The sequence below is a fragment of the Trichechus manatus genome, unplaced genomic scaffold (assembly GCF_000243295.1).
Source record: "Trichechus manatus latirostris isolate Lorelei unplaced genomic scaffold, TriManLat1.0 scaffold00162, whole genome shotgun sequence".
Taxonomy (NCBI): Eukaryota; Metazoa; Chordata; class Mammalia; order Sirenia; family Trichechidae; genus Trichechus; species Trichechus manatus.
Genome location: NW_004444098.1, coordinates 3,680,672 through 3,704,310, shown reverse-complemented (window position 1 = coordinate 3,704,310; position 23,639 = coordinate 3,680,672). Strand labels below are relative to the sequence as shown.

The window sequence follows — 23,639 nt, the reverse complement described above, 5'->3', positions numbered from 1 at the left end:
GTTGTTCTTTATCATTGCGTAGTATTCCGTTGTGTGGATGTACCATAATTTGTTTATCCATCCGTCCGTTGATGGGCACCTAGCTTGTTTCCATCGTTTTGCTATTGTGAACAGTGCTGCAATGAACATGGTGTGCATATATCTATTCGTGTGGTGGCTCTTACTTCTCTAGGATATATGGGTTTGGTTTTTTGGTAAATAATGTATTGTTGAGAGTATAAAGCATGTGTACAAAAGGTGTTGAAATGAGATGTTAAAATAAGATGAGATGAAAGTAAAATATACATTTTAATGATTTCTAAACATTTTGCTATCTCTGCTCCATTAAGAATTATTTAGTATTTTAAATGATAGCAAAGTGATTGAGGATGCTTCATTATTTTTGAACATCTTGGTTTACCACTTCATTGAATGAACATTTGAAGGTCTGGCTGCCAGTTCAGCTTACTTCTTTACTTGGTTTTAATCGTTGTCATTGGAGAAAAAAGGAATCACAACAACATATGTAGAGGCAATGGACAAAATGTGACACCGGCTTGCTTGCTAGGTCATGATAGACTCTTTTTCAATCCCATCTATGCAAAGAGTTTTGTTAAAACTCAACTGGAAAATTCCCATCTTCCTTGATGTCCATCAACTATTCTTCCCAACCAAATGGATGATGTTGCATTTTATTATATTTAACAAATGAGTTCACGATCCACTGAAGTGCTTCATTTGGAAAATTTTTAAACAGGTTATAAAATTTCATTTCCAAGTTTTCAAAGACTGTGGTTTTTATAGGTACATATTTGCATAATTTTCAGTAAAACAATCACATGATGGTGGAATTGTTTCCAAGCATCTGTTTTCCCTGTGTGCTCTTCACAACCCAAGTTTCTTTTGGAAAAAAGTTACATTCTCACTCATTATTATACTATCTTCTTTACCCAGAAGGGACAACTCTTTTAGTTCCTTGTCACCAGATAGCAAACAACTCCTCTGTAGGACAAAAGATTTTCATAGCCACTCTACTGTACTTCAATGGTTTTGTTTCAAAAGCAGCCACATTGTTGACACGCGAGAACACTTCAATTTCTTTGCTGCTGCAGCTCGCAGTAATTTATTTCAAGAGGGCAGGTATCTCTAAATTGACCCTGGAATCTTTGTTTTGTTCTTGTCAAACTGCTACTCCATTGTTGTATACTTTTCTATATTTGTGCAAGTACCACACTTTTCTATGAATTGTCATTTTATAATAGGTTCTGATGTCTTGTTGGGCTAGACAGCCCAGATTGAAGGGACAGCAGCTACCCTGGGGAAGATTTTTTTTTTTTAATTTTATTTTGTTGTTGTTGTTGAGAATATACACAGCAAAACATACACCAACTCAACCATTTCTGTATGTACAATTCAGTGACATTGATTACATTCTTCAAGTTGTGCAACCATTCTCATCCTCCTTTTCTGAGTTGTTCCTCCCCCATTAACATAAACTCATTGCCCTCTAAGGTTCTTATCCCATCTTTGGAGTTGCTGTTGTCACTTTGATCCCATATAAATAGTTCTTAACAGAGCACAATGCTCAAGGCAGATATTTTGTTACCAGTTAAGCTAAACTATTGTTTGGTTTTAAGAAGACTTCAGGGGATATTTTTGGTTTGAGGTTTAAAGATTATCTCAGGGCAATAGGTTCATCTAGCCTCTGTAGCTCCAGAAAGTCTGGAGTCCATGTGAAGTTGAAATTCTGTTCTTCATTTTCCCCCTTCTGATCAGGATTCTCCTATGGAGTCTTTAATCAAAATGTTCAGTAATGGTAGCCGAGCACCATCCAGTTCTGGTCTGATGGCAAAGGAGGCAGTTATTTATGGAGGCAATTAGCCACACATTCCGTATCCTCCTATTCCTGACTCTCCTTCCTGGGCATGATCTTTTTATGGCAATGTCAGGCAAGCAAGAGCACATGTCCAACTTCACAAGCACTTTTCACTTGTCACATAGGAGCTCAGCCAAGTGGTAGGCTTTGGTCAATGGGATGTTAGCAGAGTCGAGGTAGAGAAATATGTACTGTGTACAGAAGGAAGGCACTGAAAAGTAATGTGGCATCTGGTGGTGATCCTAGGGAGCAATGAAGAATAATTCACTCTACCGCACAGACCAGTGCTATCAAGATGAGACTATAATATATTGACACTTGAGGCTCTTGTGCACCCACAGCTGGCCATCCCTGAAAGGAAACACCAACAATGACCTTCGCAGCCGAACTCGGGCACATATGTTTATTTGTACTTATTCCATTCCAGTCTTAACTACCCAGATGCCCCACCTGCCACCATCCTCTTCAGCTTCTTTCTTCCACACCAAAGGTCATGACCTCTAAATTTGGTTCTTCCTTCCAGAACCTTTCCACTCAGCACATACTCCAGGAAGGACCTTGCTGATTCCAGTAAGTGCATCGAAAACTGGAATGACTTTAGGTTTTCTTACACGGTGCTTTCTACTAGTCTAAGTACTTCTTTGTGATACATTGGACGTATCAGTCTTTTATTTCTGCTGAAGAAGAATGCTCCAAGGATTGAAGGAAAGCCCTTTCCGCTTGTTATGGAGAATTCAGCAGCAGGATTACTGTCATTCCTTTTGAAACGAAATCTGTCAGAAACAAGAAGATCGCTCATTCAGTCTTGATGGACAGATTTCCATCTCAATGAACATACTCTGTATTTTCAGGTGTTAGACTCCCGGTCTATCTGTGCGTGTTGGTTAGAGACGGTTGGGGACGGAAGGTGGAAGTTTGTGTAGCTCATCAGTTATATTCTTCTAGTCTCAGCATCGGAATTCACTGAGGGGTGTTTAGCAGTAAAAAGATGTTGCTTTTTCAGCTCATTGTAAAGGGGCTCCAGCATCTTTATAAAAAATAATCCAAGTACTGGGCCAAAAAGTGCTTGCCTTCATACAAAGAACAAAATATTTCATGGGCAACATTTTAGTGTGGATCCATTCTTACTGGAAAAGAGACAAGGGTTGATTATTTTAGCTAATTTGTGCTGAAAACACAACCTGTCGAGCAAGAAAATGATCATGCCTTCGGAAGGTTATCCTCAACGCGAAAGCGAAACCAAAAGCATCAGAAAAGCATCCACAAAACCAAACACACTAGAACAAGTAGTGATCACAAAGTCAATGTTTGGTTGTGTGTTTTCCAAACTTCTGTGGGTAGGGAAACAACAATGACGTGAGATGGACCAACTTCAGACTCTCTGGGGATAGAGGATGGCAGCATCTGAGATGAAAGCAGCCTGCTCTTCTATCTCACCCCTCAGAGCATAATTAGCACTTCTCATTTTCCCCTGCCCCATCTTCACTGGAGTTAGCTGCCAAAATAGGCGCAGTGATTTGCTCAGGTTACCAGGGGTTTTCCATGACTCCGACCTCACTCCCCTGCCCTGGATGCATGGTCAAAAAAAAAAAAAGAAGTTGCCATCAAGTTGACTTTGACTCATGATGTCTCTGTACGTGTCAGAGTACAGCTGCACTCCACAGGGCTTGCAATGGCTATAACCTTCCAGAAGCAGATCACCAGGCCTTTCTTCTGAGGTGCCTCTGAGTGGATTCAAACTGCCAACCTTTCAGTTAGCAGCCTAGCGCATAAGTGTTTGCGTCACCCAAAACCCAAAAACCTGTTGCCGTCGAGTTGATTCTGATTCATAGCAACCCTATAGGACCGAGTAGAACTGTCCCATAGGGTTTCCAAGGCTGTAATCTTTATAGAAGCAGACTGCCACATCTTTCTCCCACGGAGCGGCTGGTGACTTCGAACCTCGGACCTTTCAGTTAACAGCCAAGCCCAGGGACTCCCGAAGGTCATTTAGTGGTCGGGAAACACAGTCCCAGAAAACTTACTAACAGTAATTCCGTCTCTAGCGAGCCTAGATTTTTCTCTTCCTTCTTTTATCCTTCTGTGTTCTGGCACAGCATTGCCTTGTGTATCTCCCCTTATATTTGTGTTTACTGTGTCATTACATCCGATATGGTTTTTCGATTGAAGACCTCAGAGCTCACCCAGGATTTGTGAGGCATTTCACCTGGAGAGCTGGGCCACAGGTAGTTGAAATGTTACTGATTTTATTTTCATATTTTAAAATTGAATGGGTTCACGATGTCTGAAACTGCTTTCTTTCTATTCATTTATCTCTGGAGGACAAAAATAACAGCTAAACTTTTTGAGTGCCTACTGTGTGCCAGTCATTTTGCTCATTGCTTTCCGTTTATTCACTCATTGATCCTCACCACCATCTTATGAGGTCGGTACAGTGTTCCAGATGAGGAAACGGAGGCACAGAGCGATGAAGTCATTTGTGCGGGTTACACCGCTGGAATGGTAGGGCCAAAGTTCGAATCCAGACAGTCTGGCTCCAAAGTCTCACTCCAGGCTAGGTCGTCAGTTCTCATGTTCACCCTTACACCAGGGGCGCTTATTTGTCCCTTATGCAAACCAGAAAGTGTTACCTCCTCGAAGAGAAAGTGGCTCCTGCAATTTGGAAATATCAGGCCACAGGACTTGCATTAGGCAACATACTGATGGTGTCATCATCACTGGGGACATGTGGTCTGTGCAGGAAGGTCTCAGAGCAGGATTCCCACCCCTGCTCTGTCAAAAAAAGAAAACAAAACCAAACCCGTTGCCGTCAAGTCGCCTCCGACTCATAGCGACCCTATAGGACAGAGTAGAAGTGCCCCATAGAGTTTCCAAGGAGCGCCTGGTGGATTCGAACTGCTGGCCTTTCGGTTAGCCATAGCACTTAACCAACTATGCCACCAGGGTTTCCTGCTCTGTCAGAGTGGCCTCCAAATAATATTAAAAACTCAACAATTTATGGCCACCTCCACCACTGTCACCCTGGTCCAAGCCACCATGGTCTTTTGTCAGGCTTGGTGTCATAACTCCTGAATGGATCTCCCTGCTTCCACCCAGGTCCCTCCAGTCTGTTCTCAGGACAGCAGCTAGGTCACATCACTTCTCCACTCAAAACCTTCCCCTGGTTCCCTGTTTTACTCAGAACAAAAGTCAAAGTCCTTCCAGGGCCTGCGTGCTCTGCTGCCCCTACCCTGTTGACTACTCTCCTCACTGCCTGCACACCCTGCCCCCACCCCTGGCCTCTGTGTTCCTCCTCGGGGGAGCTCTCCCAGGCACATCATGCCTCAGGGCCTTTGCACTTGCCTGAATGCTCCTCCCTCAGACGTCTCCCCAGTCCGTGAGAGGGCAGTGCAACACTCCTCATCCAGTAGCTCCCCATCCTGTATTTTTCTCCCTGCTGTATTTTTCTCCTTACTGCTGATAATGACCTGATATACCGTGAGTTTTACTAATTTATTCGTTTATTCTCTGGCTCCCAACACTAGAATGAACCTTTAATTTTTTGTCTGCTTTCTTCACTACCATATGCCCAGAACTGAGAACCCGGTGGGCGTTCAATAATCATTTGTTGAATAAATGAATGCATGATAAATTTGTTTTGGAGAATTAAATGCACTAACCTGTGGAAAGCATTTAGAATGATACTTAGCACAGAATTAGTGTTTAATAAATGTCAGGTAGTGATAATAATAATGTAGTTATTGAACGAATGGGTGGATTAAAAAATTAGATACTGCTATTAGATACTGCTGTTTCATTATGTGGAACCCCTGGTGGCATAGTGGTTAAGTGCTACAGCTGCTAACCAAAAGGTTGGCAGTTCAAATCCACCAGGCACTCCTTGGAAACTCTATGGGGCGGTTCTACTGTGTTCTGTAGGGTCGCTATGAGTACTTGACAGCAACGGGTTTTGTTTTGTTTTGTTTTTTTTTATTTTTTTCATTATGTAGTGCAAAGAGGATAATTAAGCTATACCCCAACCCCAACCCAACCCACTGCCATCCAGTCAATTCCGACTCATAGTGACCCCATAGGGTTTCCAAGGCTGTAAATCTCTACAGAAACAGACTGCCACATCTTTCCCTGAGGAGCCGCTGGTGGTTTCCAACCGCCGACCTCTCAGTTAGCATCGATAGCTTTAACCACTGTGCCACCAGGGCACCTTAATGGAGCTATAAATGTTTTAACTTACATTTGTAATGGATGCTAACAGTTACCTGTTGAGTCGACTCTGACTCATGGCGACCCCATCTCTTGGCGACTCCATATGTGGCAGCTGCCCAGGACCCCGTGCCCAGAAGGGCCCTGCGCTGGGTTGAATGCTCTATGGTCGCCATCTTGAAATTCGTAATCATGTCTGAACAAACAGCCCGCATTTTCGTTTTGCACTTGGCTCTGCAAATTGCATAGCGGGTCCTGCGCACTACACTTCGAATCAGAAGACCAGGTGTGAAGGGTGTGACCTTGGTCCCATTCTTTTTCCTCTCGTGGCATTTGTAAAAAGGGGGCAGGTAGGGTAAAACTCCCTCTCTCGTAGGGGAGTTTTGAGGATGAAATAATCTAACAGATGAAAGGATTAGCCCATGGCTCCCTACACATTAGGCCTCTCCAGAAAGACCTTTTTCCTCGTGTACCGGAGCACAAGGAGCTAAATCGAGAAGCCATTTCCTTTCTGCTTAAAAGGGATTTTAAACTTTGATTTCCCTAGTCAGGAATCTCAGCCTAAAGAACACATCCTGGAGGGTCGTCATTGATTTTCCTTAACTCGTATTAATTACACAGAAGGACAACAGGACGACTCCTTCCTCGCCTTTCTTTATTACATTTGAACAGTATGTTGTCCAGATGGCAGACAGAGTAGCAGCTTCCAAGTTATTTTAAAATGAGCTTCTTTTACTTATTGAAGAAGATTAGGGAGAGAAAAAAAATGAAATTAAGCCCATGTCATTGAAATAATCTTGGCTTACATGACTTTAAGGAGATTTCTAGTGTTCAGACTAAGAACTCTTCTGCAAAAGAAGGCTGCCGTGGGTAATGTGCCTGGGGAAGACTTCATTAGAGTCCTGGGGGCTGGCACACCCGTCACAGGCCCTGAAAGATGATGCTAAGTCTATTTTGCACTCAGTTTCCCTATTGCAAAAGTGTAGATAAAGATACCTGCTCTGCTCTCTGACTCTCGAAGTTGATTTATGGATCAAAAGAGGTATTTGTAGAAGCGTTTTGAACATTTTTGAATGCTGTGTAAATTACAAGTTTGGATTATTGATAAGACTTTTGCAGTTTAGGTGTGAATGAAAAAATTCACCGAAAGCATTTGAAAATTTTTCCAGAAAATAAATAATCCCCAAAAAACCATTTGCCGTGGAGTTGATTCCAACTCATGGTGACCCCATGTGTGGTAGAGTATAATTGTGCTCCATAGGGTTTTCAATGCCTCATTTTTTGGAAGTAGATCACCACGCCTTTCTTCCAAGGCACCTCTGGATGGACTCGAACCATCAAGCTTTTGGTTAGCAGCCGAGTACATTAACCGTTTGAACCACCCAGGGACTCCCAAGAAAATAAATGCCAAGAGCTAAATTCTCAACTTCTTTGGAAAGGGGGATGTATTAGACACCAGGATAACCTGTCACCACCAAAATGATCTGCATCACTTAAATTTCACGAGAACCTGAAGCCAAAGCTGTTACCTCCTAAACTTCCATAACCCTCAGAGGGTCTTTCTCAGCAGATCAGTTATAATTTCCCCCAGAGAAATATCTTTCCCTCTACTTATTAACTTAGTTATTTATTGAGGATCTACTATGTGCCAGATGCTGTTCTAGACACCTGGGATAAATCAGTGAATAATACAAAATTCCTTGGCTTCATGGAGCTTACATTCTAGTGTGGAGAAAGAAACAGTAAGAATAAGCATAAAAGTAAGTCTATTCTACAGCATGCTAGCAGGTGATTAATGCTATGGGAAAAAAAGTAGAAGAGGGTAAAGGAAATTAGGGATGTGCGGGAGCAGGTTGCCATTTTAAAATGTGTGGTTATGGCTGTCCTCTTCAAGAAGGTTGTATTCAAGCAAAGACTTAAGAGAGATGAGGGTGGTCCATACAGATAGCTGCCAGACCAGCATTCCAGGGGTCAGGAACAGCCAGTGCAGAAGTGTAATGAAGAAGTGGGTCTCGAGTTTTCAAGGCACAACAAGGAGGCCACAAACGTAGCATGATTGTGGGCTTCTCCATAGCTTTCCCTTTCTAACAGACAGAGAACAGAAGGTTCAGAAACTAGAGAGAATGAGCTCGCCAGACGAATGCCCAATACATACATTTATGCCTCGTTCCTCTGTGTGTGTTTTTCCCACAGCCACATGACACAGGCAATCCCATTTGACGACCCTCGCTTAGAGAGCTGCCAAATCATCCCTCCGGCTCCCCGGAAGGTGGAGATGAGGAGGGACCCTGTGCTGGGATTTGGTTTCGTGGCAGGGAGTGAAAAGCCAGTGGTCGTTCGCTCAGTAACTCCAGGTAAGCTCCCACCCCACTTCTGGGCCTCCCACGACCACCCACCACCCCCTGCCAGAATGATTCCTGTTTGGTTCCTTGAGTGTCTGGGTTGTGAAGGCTGGGCGTGTTGTTCCAACACCTGGATAGAGTCAGACCTCCAGAGGGACAGAAATGGCTCCTCGAAACTAAGTTTTAAATGGCCAAGTCTTTTCACTTGACTAAGGAAAACACTGACCCATCATTTGTAACCATGGAAATGACCTGGTTCTTAATGCATGAATGTAAACAGTAAGAGGCAGGCACCTTACTGTGATTCAGTAAGCTCATGAAGAGCTCCTTAGAAGAAACAACAGGAAGTGATGCTTAAGTTACAGTAGGATTTAGTCATTGGAGTGGTTGGATTATTTACAAATATGCACTCCCCTCCCTTTCCACTAGAGGCAGACTAGATTTCCCGGCTACATTGTGTTGGGCTGGGCCATGTGACTGACCGTAGCCAATGGCATGTCAGCAAAGATGACATAGGCAAAGGCTTGAAATGTGCTTGTGTAGGTCAGTCTGTTTCTTGGATTCCACCATGATCATGGGAACAGTTTCCCTTGGGTAGCTGCTATCCCTTCAGCCTGAGCCCCATAGTAACCACATGGAGCGGCAGAACACATGTGGTGGCACCAGCTAAGTGCAGCCTGACCTGCGGTTTGAAGCAGAGCTGCCCAGCCGAGCTTGGCCTAGATCAGCCAATCTGCAGTTATATTAAAGACCATGAGCATGAGAAGAAATGACCGTTGGACCCCCACTGAGTTTTGGGAGGTTTGTTATGCAGCAGATGCTTACAGATAGACTCAATGCCAAATGTCTTAAATCCCACAGCATGAACAGATAACTAACGTACTTTGCCTCGGTCATCATTATCAGGATGTAGAAAGTTCCACTATCCACATATTCGAACACAGCAGAGTATAATGTCACTGCCTGGAGTGGGCTGCCTTTGCCTTTCCCCCGAAACAATGCTTTTTGTATTATTTATTGTATGTACTTATGTACTTCCTTTGATGAGCTTATATTGGATTTATTTTCAGACAAAAGGAAATTCTCTTCTATGCTGATTATCTCCAGGACGAGTTCCGTAGCCAAGTACTGTAGTTAAGAGCACAGACACTGAGCACAGATTCCCTAGGTTCAAATCTTGCCTCTTTGCCTTGTGAGAGTTTTTTTAGCTTCCATGTTATGTAACTTCCCTGCATTTCAGTTTGATGTGATTTCTCTGCTTTATGTGTGTAATGGGGACCCTAATAGTATTGACCTTACAGGGCTATGGCAAGTATGGGATAACTTAGAAGAGTGCCTGGTACATAGTTATTATTCCATAAATGTTAACTAGCAGTAGTAGTAGTAAGCGCTAAAATATTTGGCCAGTTGAGTTTGTCAATTGAGGGAAATGAAAGTCAACTAGTGAACTAGTATAGATATTTAAAGTTGATTTAATTTATCTAAATTGTTTTGAGTAATACCCCCCCAAGGCAAGCCCACAAATGCAATCAACTATTCTACACTTTTGCTTAGAGGACTGTTTCTTGTTCACATCTACCGTTATCTCACCACACAACTTCTTACTCCATGGGCCAGAGCTCTTTATTTCATTAGATGGAGATAATATTTTAACTCTTTGTGTAGGATTGCCCAGCTTGATGCAACTGAGAGTTTTATTCTCAAAATAAAATAGATTTGTTGCTTTTTATGATAAGAAAATAATATGTGTGCTTTGTAAAAAACAAACAAACAATGTAGAGGGTATAGAGCTCAAAGTAAAAAAAAAATGAAAAAAAAAATATATATATAACCTGAACTCCTACTACTAAGAAACAACCATTATTAATGTATGCATGGAGACCAGATGTGTATTAGACACAATTCTGTATATACACACATATGCATATACATTACACACGTATGTTATATTGTTATGTATCATATATATTAATGTATTATATATATATGTATGCACACGCACCCACACATAGATACTTTTTCTTAAATAGAATCATATTTGGCATTCTGTTTTATAATATTGGGATATTTTTAAATCCCTGGTTATGAGGTTCTCCAAAGTGTTTGACCTCCTCGGAGCTTACTGGAAATTCAAGTCTTGTTTTTCATTTTATTGTATTGCTTTGCTGTTCCTTCAACCTCTTTTCTTCCTTTTGCTTGACTCTCTTAGGTTCAGAGACCTACTGTTAGACAATATTGAGAAAAGTAGAAAAAAGTGAAAAGAGAGGTCAAAGAGTACTGTTTCCTGTCATTTCTATGAGTGAAAATGTTGGTCAATCATAAAAATGATTCTACTGAAATCCCAAGTGATTTCGGTGGCATGACCCAATTTACTAGACAACCCAGTTGTCAGAGTCAAGGGCATGAGACCATTCTCCAAAGTGTGCCACTGTTTCATATTCTGGAAGGAACTGTGTGTTGCTTCCTCTAGAATTCTTGATTCAAGTTGCTTGATTAAATGAAAATAATTCCATTTGATTGAAAAGTATAGGTCACATGTATGACTATGTCCTGTTAATTTTCGAGTGTTTTCTTAACAGACCAGTTAACATCCATCAACCAGTTACTTTGAAAATTATTTTGTATTTGATCAGCATTTGATTACTAACCATGTGTTTGACGGAATTTGAGTGACTGCTTGCACATATATCGGTAGCTATTATAAGAGTCCCCAGTGATTTTTTCAGAATTCTTTATGTGTGCAAACACCGAATGAAATGAAATGAAATTTTTCTGTCACTGATATGGGGACTTGTTGAGGTTTTCCCCACTCCCCTCCTCACCAGAAAGAAGACAAGTGTATGCAACAGTTTGAATGGCATGTGATGCCGGGGTAGGTGGAGAACAATTGAATTACTTTCAGTTCCATATCTGGGCATGAAGTGTTCATTTTTATTAGTAAATAAAGTCACAGTGATAATAGCTGAAAGATAACATTTCAATTGCACCTCTCACTCAGTGACAGAACTCTGGAAATACAGTCAAAATTATAACACCATATCAATATTGGAGAGGTAATTGCACATATCTAGAAATGTGAAGGTAAACCAGATAACCAGAGTATTTGTAGGTTTTATTTAAATATGTGGCTCACACAGATGTGACTTTAAGTTTGTGTCAAGAGAGCTGGCAGTGACACAATGAGAAAGAACAATGATGAGTCTGCGAAACATCTCACAACGTGGATGAATCTGGAGGATATCATGCTGAGCGAAGAAAGTCAATCACAAAAGGACAAATATTGTATGAGACCACAATTGTAAAAAATCAAGAAAAAGTTTCCACATAGAAAGAAACAATCTTTGATGGTTACCAGGGAGGGGAGGGCATAGAGGGAAAAACACTAACTAGACAGTAGGCACGTGTTAACTTTGGTGAAGGCAAAGGCAATATACAATAGGGGGAAAGTCAGCAGAACTTGACCAAGACAAAGGAAGACACTGAGAGGAACACACACACATACACACAAAAAAAGGCCACCCCAGTAAATATTACAACATATACAATCCTACAACAACAGTAAAAACAAACAATAATTTACAAGCCGATACACAGGTAGTTATATATGCTAATAGGGGTAGGAGGGAGTATAGAAGTACACCCACCTACATATATAGGTTTGGCTGTGGATATTTTTACATACAAACTTGTATGTGCAGCATGTGTATTCATACATATAATAGAGCACACAGGAGGCACAGTCATAGAAGCTTCCTAGACACAGCCAAACACCTCGCAGGACCAAGTTGCTGGGGCTGAAGGCTAGGGACCATGGTCTCAGGGGACATCTAGGTCGATTGGCATAACATAGTTCATAAAGAAACTGTTCTACATCCTACTTTGGTGAGTAGCATCTGGGGTCTTAAAAGTTTGTGAGTGGCCATCTAAGATACAACTATTGGTCTCATCTGTCTGGAGCAAAAGAATGAAGAAAACCAAAGACACAAGGAAGCAATTAGTTCAGAGGACTAATGGACCACATGAACCACAGCCTCTACTAACCTGAGATCAGAAGAACTAGATGGTGCCTGGCTACCGCCACTGACTGCTCTGACCAGAATCACAATAGAGAGTCCTGGACAGAGCAGGAGAAAAATGTAGAACAAAATTCAAATTCACAAGAAAGACCAGATTTACTGGCCTAAGAGAGACTGGAAGAACACCCGAGTCTATGGCCTCTGGTTACCCTAACTCAGAACGGAAGCCACTCCCGAAGTTCACCTTTCAGGCAAATATAGACAGGTCTATAAAACAAACAATAACACCCGTGAGGAACATGCTGCTTAGAACTATCAAGTATACTAGACCAAATGGGCAACACCTGCCCTAAAACAAAGATGAGATGGCAGGAAGGAGCAGGAAAACTGGATGAATGGAAACAGAGAACCTGGGGTGGAAAGGGGGAGCATGCTGACACATTGCGGGGCTTGCAATCTATGTCGTGAAACAACTTGTGTATAATTTATTGAATGGGAAACTAATTTGCTCTGTAAACTTTCACCTAAGGCACAATTAGATGTTCGAAAGAAAGAAAGAAATTCCAAGCTGGCGCCACAATGAAATGCCATTCTCCACCTTTCAGATTGGCAAATATCAAGACGTTTCTCCATAGCAAGAGTTCAGGGAACTAGGCCCCCAGATGTCCACTTGCTGGTGAGACTGTAGATGGGCACAGCCTGTTATGGACTGAATTGTGTCCTAGCCTGTACCTGTGAATGTGACCTTGTTTGGAAATAGGGTTTTTCTTTTGAAATGTTAATGAGGTCATACTGGAGTGGGGTGGGTCCTAAACCTAATCCCTTCTGAGTGCTGTCATATAGAAAGGAAAACAGACAGACAGACACACATACAGGGGAAGAGACCACATGAGGGTCTAGCTACAAGCAAAGGAACTCTGAGAAACACCCGAGCTTACCAATAAGGAAGGACCCTCCCCTAGAACCGAGACCCTGATGTGGACTTCTAACCTCCACAACTTGAGACAATAAATGCCTGTTCTTTAAAACCACCCACTTGTGGTATTTTTGTTAAGACAACACCGGGAAACTAAGAACCACTTTGGCAATATTTATAAAACTTTAAAATGCGCATACCCTTTGATAGCAGCAGTTCTTTGTCTAGAAAGTTATCTCACCGATTGACTCACACCTATGGATAAAGACTATGTGTGGTTTGGGGCAGTTAGCCACCTCTCTGTTCTATGTCAGAGGCTTATTGCACTCAGTGCCAGCTGTTACGATTGCAGCACAACATTGGAAACAACCTGAGCGTCCATCAAATAAGGGATTGGTTTTAAAAAAAAAATTTTTGTCTGTACATTGGAAAACCAGGAAGCTTTTAAATAGAGCAAGGAGACTCTTTAAACAGGCTGTGGAATGTTCTTTTAGAAATATTGTTAAGTGGGGAAAAAATCAAGATGTGTGTCTTTCTTATCTAGTACTGCTGTAACAGAAATACCACAAGTGGATGGTTTTAACAAAGAGAAATTTATTCTCTCACAGTCTAGGAGGCTAGAAGTCCAAATTCATGGTGCCAGCTCCAGGGGAAGGCTTTCTCCCTCTGTTGGTTCTGGGAGAAGGTCCTTGTCATCAGTCTGCCCCTGGTCTAGGAGTTTCTCTGTACAGGGACCCTGGGTCCAAAGGATGCACTCTGTTCCTGGCACTACTTTCTTGGTAGCAGGGGGTCCCTCTGTCTCTCTGCTTTCTTCTCTCTTTTATATCACAAAAGAGATTGATTTAAGACACAGTCTAATCTTGTAGATTGAGTCCTGCTTTATTAACGTAACTGCCTCTAGTTAGGATTTACAACACTTAGGAAAATCACATCAGATCACAAAATGGTGGACAACCACACAATACTGGGAATCATGGCCTAGCCAAGTTGACACACATTTTGGGGGGACACAATTCAATCCATGAGAGTGGGAAAGAGTGCTCATGGTTTGCCACCATTTGTGTGTGGTGTGCGCCTATGAGCGTACCATCTCTTGACGGAGGAGTCACTAGAAATTGGTAACAGTGATGCTTCTGGAATGGGGATGGGAGGTGGGCGCATTGTACCATTTATATTGTACACCAGGGGAATGTATTCTGTACTCAAAACCAAACAATTTTACTAATAAAAATATTCCTTTATTACTTAAAAAGAGAGAGAGAGACCTGGTAGCAGCCAGTCTTTGAATTATGGGAGCAAGTTCAAAAGAGATGTTGGCTATTCTGAACTTGGAAGAGTCAACAGACCGAGCTGAGACTCAGTCCTGCTCCTTCAAGCCAATTCCTTAACCTGTGGGAGCTTCGGTTACTTCATTGTATGAAAAGGATGATAATATTGAGTGAGGTTTAGTTGGCAAAGCATTTAGCGCAGTGTCTGATGCTAACAAATGCACAACAAATAATTGTTTCCTACCTTCTCCTTGGAGGGCAGTTGTGGTTCAGTGGCAGAATTCTCGGCTTCTGTGAGAGACCTGGGTTTGATTCCTAGCCAATGCACTTCATTCATGCTCAGCTACCACCCATCTGTCAGTGGTGGCTTGCTTATTGTTATGATGCTGAGCAGGTTTCATTGGAGCTTCCAGACTAGGAAGAAAGGCCTGGTGATCTACTTCCAAAAGTCAGCCAGTGAAACCCTATAGATCCCAAAGGTCCGATTCCATTGCCCATGGGTTTGTTATGAGTTGGCGGCCAACTCGACAGCAGCTGACAACAACAGCAGCAACCTTCTTCTTGGGAAATTAGTGACACTGGGAAATTGTGAGGGCCCAGCCCCTGACATGGGGAAACTGGCCGGGCCCTCACAGCTGGGCCTCGGCATCCTCCTGTTGAGCATGAGCAATTTCACAGACCACCAGCATCAGACAAAGCCACTCTGTGACCCTAATGGAGCAAGACCACAAGATTGATCTGTAATCACATCTGAACACAGACAAGAACATCTGAGCACAGGCCCAACCACAAAAATGACCAACACTCCCCTCTCCTGACTGATACGAGTGACTGCTACTTCTTGACCAATCACAGCTTTAGCCTCGCTTCCTTATTCTCACCTTTTAGACAAGAATTTTTAAAAGATCCATGATAGAATTACCCCTACTTCCTGAAAGCATCTAATCTAGAATAAACCATTTCCTGGAATCCTGCCCCAAAGCACCTAGCACAAGGCCAAGTCCAAATAAGTCCTTCCTAATACCCTCTTGGAGTCCCTGGGTACTGCAAACGGTTAACACGCTCGGCTGCTAACTGAAAGGTTGGAGGTTCAAGTCCACCCAGAGGTGCCTTGGAAGAAAGGCCTGGTGATCTACTTGTGAAAAATCAGCCATTGGAAACCCTGTGGAGCACCCTCTGACACACTTGGGGTCACCATGAGTTGGAATTGACTCAATGGCGAATGGTTAACACTCTTACTGAGATGTCTTATGGTTCCCCATGGTGTGAGGTCTGCCTCATTGTGCTGAGTAAATAAATTCAACTGTGTTCAAATACAGGTGTGCTCAGGTGATTGCAGCTTTGGATACAAAGCATCAGCACAGCTGATTGGCTACCTTCTTGGAGACTACCTTCTTCTTTTGGGTGCGTTACTACTCAAAGTATGGTCAGTTGACCAGTGGCACCAGCATCCCCTGGAATCTTGCTAGAAATGCAGACTCTCAGGCCCCTTTAGGCTACTGAATTGTAATCTGCATTTTCAGAAGATCCCCTGGTGAATCACGCATGTTAGACTGTGAGAAGCTGCTAGGCTATTGAGTCTCAACCTTGCCTGGGAAGTTTTAGAAAAATGTGGGTCCCACCCCCAAAGATTCTGATTTACTTGGCCTGGATGCAGCCTGACCATCGGAATTGTTAAAAGCTCCCCAGTTCTGTTTTAATCAAAGATTCTATAGAAGAATCTTGGCCAAAGGGGGGAAAATGCAGAACAAAATTTTAAATTCTTATGGATTCCAGACTTTCTGGAGCCATTGAGGCTGGATGAACCCCTGAAACTATTGCCCTGAGATACTCTTTAAACTTAAACCAGAAATATCCCCTAAAGTCTTCTTTAAACCAATCAACGGTTTAGCTTAATTAGTAAAGAAATTTAGCATTGTGTTCTTTTAAAGAACTATTTGGGATCAAATTGACAACAGCAACTCGAAAGCTTAGATAGGAAGCTTAGGGAGCAGTGAGTTTATGTTAATGGAGGAGGAACAACTCAGAAAAGGAGGGTGAGGGTGGTTGTACAACTTGAAGAATATAATTAATGTCATCGAATTGTACATGTAGAAATTGTTGAATTGGCGTCTGTTCTGCTGTGTATAGTTTCAACAACAACAAACAAATAAAATAAACTATTAAAAAATTTTTTAAAAAAACTCCCCAGTTCTTTCTAATGGGCAGCCAGAGTGGAGAAGGATCAGGTAGAGAACACCCAGGTGGGGGTTAGTTTTGTTTTTGCCGATAACACCATTTGCTCACAATGAGTGACCATCCGTCTGGAGAGGAGGCTGTGGATGGGTTTAACAATGGTCTTCTCACTTGGGCTTCACTTTCCTTTGTCTCCAGGTGGCCCCTCGGAAGGAAAGCTGATCCCGGGAGATCAGATTGTGATGATTAATGATGAGCCAGTCAGTGCTGCGCCGAGGGAGCGGGTCATCGACCTGGTCAGGTGCGTGACTCCGTCATCTGTCCTGTCCTGCCGCCAGGGCTGCTCCCCAGCCCTGAAGCCTCATCAGGCAGAGGAGGGGCTTTCTGTGGGCCAATTTCAGGCAGAAACACAAACCTCCATCCTGGAGTCACTGAAAATGCTGGTGACACAGACCGCTAATATAAAAACACAAGCTCCGTAAATGCAAACCGCCTAATTGTCCAATCCTTTGCTAGCTAGCATTCAGGGTGCCTATGTTTCTGCTCAAAATTTGTATGATTCCCATCTCCTTTGCTATATCCAAAGGTTGCAATTTTTTCCCTCTAGAGTTACCAACACATCGGTTTTTTTGTAATCAGGGAGATCAAAATGCAACACCTGAATACCACTTATGTGATGAGTAATTTTACATACACATTCCCGTGGATAAACAAACCTACAGTCCCCTGATTTTTCATACTTGGCTGAGTGATTCACCACTGAATTTTGAGATGATCACCCGAGGCAAAAGGATAATTAAGTCAAAGCTAGGGCAGTTTGAAAATGGGCTTGGTTTATTGGTTGAGCTTTATCATGAATGTATGTAAATCGTTATGTGATGTGCTTATTGGTACACTAGAAAATGTCTTTTATATGATGTTAAAATAGTGGTCAAGAATGCTCTTAGAAGCCACTGGAGTTACACATCCACAATGAATTTAGGGGAAAAGCTCTGTGAAGTATATGAATGGATCCACTCAGCCACAAGGGTGTTGAGGACTGATGGGCATGTGGCATTTGTCTTTTATAAACTCTTTCCAAGCATGACGGAAATGGAAGCTAAAGTTACCAGAACACTTTAAACTGAGAAGGGGATCTGTTAGCTTTTAGGCTTTCTCATAAGAAATGAATATCTATATTTTGGGAAAAGCAAAAAATGGAGGATTCCTGGGGTCTTCAGGAGAACGTTTCCTCCCAAACCCAGTTCAGCTTCCCCTACAAAGGGAGACCCAGGATAGCATAATCTCCTTGGAAGAACTTGGAGACAGGTAGGAAAAGAGAACTAGAAATAGAGGGAGCTCACTTTTAGAGTAACCACTTGTCCCAGTTTTAGCACTGAAAGGCCCACATCCTGGGAAACCCCTCCATCCCGGGCAAACCAAGATGGTTGATCACCCTACTTTAAAAAAAAGTTGCTGTCAAGTCAACCTCGACCCATGGTGACCCTATATGTGTCAGAGTAGAACTGTGCTCATAGGGCTTTGAATGGCTTATTTTTTGGAAGCTGATTGCCAGGCCTTTCTTTCCAGGCACCTCCAGGTGAACTCAAACCTCCAAACTTTCAGTTTGCAGATGAGCATATTAACCATTTGCACCACCCATGGACTCCTACCCTAGTTTAGTTTGGGCCAAAGACAGCAGAGCCTTTGCAGCTGGCTGGGAAAATGGTGCCTGTCCTCATGGGGCTTCCACATCTCCAAAGGATGCTCTCACAAATGAGTGGGCACTTCACCTGTACCTGGGACAAGTCCTGGGAATGCCTGGGATATTCCTGTGGACCAGGAATGCAAGAATCTGGAGCAACCTGTATTTTAGAGCTCTTGGGAGGGAGCTGAAACACTATCATTTGGAATTACTTCCCCCTGAGAGGCATCTGGGTGTCAGTGGGGACATAACCTCATGGAGGCAGGCTCTGAGCCTCATATCTGTTTGCATCCCAGAGCGCCATGTTTGGGCTCAATGGCAGAAGTCACGTGGGCATTTTGTTTTCCCCTTGGTGCACACCTCTGTGATCAGTCCTATTGATTTCTGCGCCTGGAGGAGGATGGAAGAAATAAAATACCTGTGTTTGGGTTTCCTGTGACTGAATTGCCTGCTGCAGAACAAGGACAGAGAAAAAGCTCTCTATACATGCAGTCATCGCCTAGCAATCCTACCAGCGCACTTAGAAAGATTGTTTTCCAGAAAAGATTTCTTTTCCTTTTGTTTCGATGCCTTATGGAAGGAAAATGGCATCTCTGTAAACATAACACTCTTTATAGCACTTGATACATAGTGGAGTGCAATGAATAAAAGAACCAATTAGAAAAGAGGTTGGCAAATGATGGCTCACGATCCAAAACCAGCCCACCACCTGTTTTTGTGTGGCCCACGAGCTAAGAATGGTTTTTACCATTTTTAAAGAGTTGAAACAAAAGAAGAATATTTTATGACATGTTTCACATTTTCAGTTATAAAAAATTCACATTTCAGGGTCTATCAACAAAGTTTTATTGACACACAGGCACGCTCATTCATTTATGTAGTGGCTAGCTGCTCTCGAACTACAACAGTTGAGTAGTTGCAACAGGGACCATGTGGCCCACAAAGCCTAAAATATTTACTATCTGGCCCTTTACAGAAAAAGCTTGCCAATCACGCTTAGGGTATATTCAGGTAACCAATTAATTTTTTGAGGGGTAGACTAAAATCCCAAATAATATACCCAGAAAATTTCTCTCAAAATGGGGTTGCGATTCACTCTGAGAATCCCACATGCTTGATAATGAGATTGTGGTGTTTTAAATGGATTGAAGTTGAAAACATGCATGATTTCCACCTCTTCCCTGGCCATGCACTGGAAGTTCTGTTTGAGAAGATGTGGCGTTCCTGTAATAAAGGCATCTGGAGACTGTACAATGCTCACATACCCTTGGGATATTAAATAAGATATTCATAACAAAAAAAAGAGGTAGGTGAGGTCACCACCTATCTGTCAATTCATCGTACTGTGGTGGCTTGTGTGTTGCTGTGACACTGGAAGCTATGCCAACAATATTTCAAATACCAGCAGGGCCACCCATGGTGGAGAGGTTTCAGCAGAGCTTCTAGACTAAGACAAACTAGGAAGAAAGGGCTGGTGATCTACTTCTGAAAGATCAGTTAATGAGAACCCAGTACTCATCTTTCAGCACTGGAAGATGAGCCCCTCATGTTGGAAGGCACTCAGAATACAACTAGGGAAGAACTACCACCTCAGAGTAGAGTCAGCCTTAATGACCCAGATGGAGTCAATCCTTCAGGAGCTTTATTTGCTGATTTGGCAGGACTCAAAATGAGAAGTTACGGATGCAAGCATCCATTAATAATTAAAACATGAAATGTATGAAGTATGAATCAAGAAAAATTGGAAGTTGCCAAAAATCAAATAGAACGTTTGGAAATCGATATCCTGGTTATTAGTAAGCTGAGACGGACTGGTATTGGCCATTTTGAATCTGATACTCATATTGTCTACTATGCCAGGAATAACAAATTGAAGAATGGCATTGCATTCATTCTTAAAAAGAACATATCAAAATCTATCCTGAAGTACAGTGCTCTCAGTGATAGGTTACTATCCATACGTCTACAAGGAAGACCAGTTAATGTAACTATTGTTCAAATTTACACACTAACCATGAATGCCAAAGATGAAGAAATTGAAGATTTTTACAACCTGCTGCAGTATGAAATTTATTGAATATGCAGTCAAGATGCATTGATAAATTATTGGTGATTGAGATGTGAAAGTTGGAAACAAAGAGGAAGGATCAGTAGTTGGAAAATATGGCCTTTGTGATAGAAATGACGCTGGAGGTCGCCTGACAGAATTCTGCAAGACCAATGACTTATTCATTGGAAATACGTCTTTCTCCATCAACACAGTCTATGTGGATCTCACTGGAGAGATTACAGGAATCAAATTGACTGCATTTGTGTAAAGAGACGATGGAGAATCTCGATATCATCAGTCAAGACAAAGCAGAAGCTGACTATGGAACAGACCATCAGTTGCTCATGTGCAAATTAAAGCTGAAGCTGAAGAAAATTGAAGCAAGTCCATGAGAGCCAAAGTAAGAACTTGAATACAACCCACTTGAATTTTAGAGACCATTTCAAGAGTAGATTTGACACAGTGAACACTAATGACCAAAGATGAGAAGAGTTGTGTGAAGACATCAAGAGCATCATCTGTAAAGAAAGTGAAAGGTCATTAAAAAGATAGGAAAGAAGGAAAAGACCAAAATGGATATCAGAAGAGTCTCAGAAACTTGCTATTAAGCACAAAGTAGCTAAAGTGAATGGAAGAAATGATGACATAAAAGAACTGAACAGAAGATTTCAAAGGGCAGCTTGAGAAGATAGAGCATTATGATGACAAAGGTAGAGACTTGGAATTAGAAAACTGAAAGGCAAGAGCATGGTCAGCATTTCTCAAGCCACAAATTGCATGACTGAAGGATGCTATGGGCCCTGAAGGATGCTATGGGCCAAACAATGAATGACACAGAAAGCATCAAAAGATGGAAGAAATACACAGCGTCACTGTACTAAAACAGCATTGGTCCACATTCAGCCATTTCAAAAGGTAGCAGGTGATCAAGAACCGCTGATACTAAAGGAAGAAGTTCAGGCTGCAGTGAAGGTGTTGGCGAAAAACAAGAAATTGACGGAAGAAACTGAAATGCTTCAATAAACATATTCAATGCTGGAGGTGCTCACTTGTCTGTGTCAAGAAATCTGGAAGACAGCTACCTGGCCAACCAGCTGGAAGAGATCCATATTTGTGCCCATCCCAAAGAAAGGTGATCAAATGGAACGTGGAAATTATCAAACAATGTCATTAATACAACATGCTAGCAAAATTCTTCTGAAGATAATACAAAAACAAAAACAACTGCAGCCATATACCTACAGGGAACTGCTGGAAGTTCAAGCCTGATTCCGAAGAGGACATGGAATGAGGGCTATCATTGCTGATGTCAGATGGATCTTGGTCAGAAGCAGAGAATATCAGAAAGATGTTTACCTATACTTTATCAGCAACACAAAGGCATTCGACTGTGTGGATAATAACAAATTATGGATAACAGTACAAAGAAGTCAAGAACACTTAATTGTGCTCATATGGATCCTGTACACGGATCAAGAGGCAGTTGTTCGAACAGAAGGGGATACCGCATGGTTCAGAATTGGAAAAGTTGTGTGGCAGGGTTGTATCCTTTCAGCTCACCTATTCAGTCTGTATGCTGAAAAAATAATCCGAGAAGCTGGACTTTATGAAGAAGAACATGGCATCACGATTGGAGGAAGACTCATTAACAACCTGCAATATGCAGATGACATAACCTTGTTTGCTGAAAAGGAAGACAACTTGAAGCACTTACTAATGAAGGTCAAAGACTACAGCCTTCAGTATGGATTACACCTGAACGTGAAGAAAACGATAATCCTCACAACTGGCCTGGCAAACATCATAATAAATAAAGAAGAAATGGAAGTTGTCAATGATTTCATTCTACTTGGATCAACAGTCAACATCCATAGAAGCAGCAGTCAAGAAATCAAATGATGTATTCCACTGGGCAAATCTGCTGAAAAATATTCTTTAAAGTTTTAAAAAGAAAAGATGTCACTTTGATGACTAAGGTACGCCTGAACCAAGTCATGGCCTTTCATTCTCCTCATATGCATCCAAAAGCTGAACAATAAAATAGGAAGACAGAGGAAGAATTGCTGCATTCGAATTATGGTGTTGACCAAAAAAAAAAAAAAAAAAGAATAGACTGTGGATTGCCAGAAGAATGAAGAAATCAGTCTTAGAAGAAATGCAACCAGAGTGCTCCTTAGAAGCAACAATGCTGAGACTTCGACCCGCCTTCTTTGGACACCTCATCAGGAAATACCAATTGCTAGAAAAGGGCATCATGCCTGGTAAATAGGGGGGTCAGCAAAAATGAGGAAAACCCTCAATGAGGTGGATTGACACAACAGCCACAACAGTGGCCTTAAACATACCACCGATGATGTAGATGGAACAGGACTGCGCAACATTTTGTTTTGTTATACGTAAGATTGCCATAAATCGGAAGTGACTCCATGGCAACTGTCTTAGGCTGGGTTCTCTAGAGAAGCAAAATCAGTGATGAATGTGTATGTATGTTGTTGTTGTTATTAAGTGCCATCAGGTCAGTTCCAGCTCATAACGACCCTGTGTACCACAGGACGAAAACACTGCCGGGTCCTGCGCTATCCTCACAATCGTTGTTATGCTTGAGCCCATTGTTGCAGCCACTGCGTCAATCCATCTCGTTGAGGGTCTTCCTCTTTTTCGCTGACCCTGTACTTTACCAAGCATGATGTCCTTCTCCAGGGACTGATCCTTCCTGACAACATGTCCAAAGTATATAAGACATAGTCTCGCCATCCTTGCTTCTAAGGAGCATTCTGGTTGTACTTCTTCCAAGACAGATTGTTCGTTTTGGCAGTCCATGGTATATTCAATATTCTTCGCCAACACCACAATTCAAAGACGCCAGTTCTTCTTCGGTCTTTCTTATTCATTGTCCAACTTTCGCATGAATATGAGGCTGTTGAAAATACCATGGCTTGGGTCAGGTGCACCTTAGCCTTCAAGGCAACATCTTTGCTTTTCAGCACTTTAAAGAGGTCTTTTGCAGCAGATTTGCCCAGTGCAATGCGTCTTTTGATTTCTTGACCGCTGCTTCCATGGGTGTTGATTGTGGATCCAAGTAGAATGAAATCCTTGACAACTTCAGTCTTTTCTCCGTTTATCATGATGTTGC

General features: G+C 42.1%; 1 protein-coding gene across 2 annotated transcripts in view; it reads left to right on the top strand.

The window, feature by feature from the left end:
- Positions 1 to 23,639, top strand: part of FRMPD4 (FERM and PDZ domain containing 4) — a 217,706-nt gene that overhangs the window by 95,258 nt on the left and 98,809 nt on the right. For both annotated transcript variants that reach the window (XM_023740710.1, XM_023740711.1), the window contains exons 3-4: positions 8,249 to 8,409; positions 16,971 to 17,073. In XM_023740710.1, the coding sequence (XP_023596478.1) occupies positions 8,249 to 8,409; positions 16,971 to 17,073 (264 nt within the window). The remainder of the gene's footprint in view (positions 1 to 8,248; positions 8,410 to 16,970; positions 17,074 to 23,639) is intronic.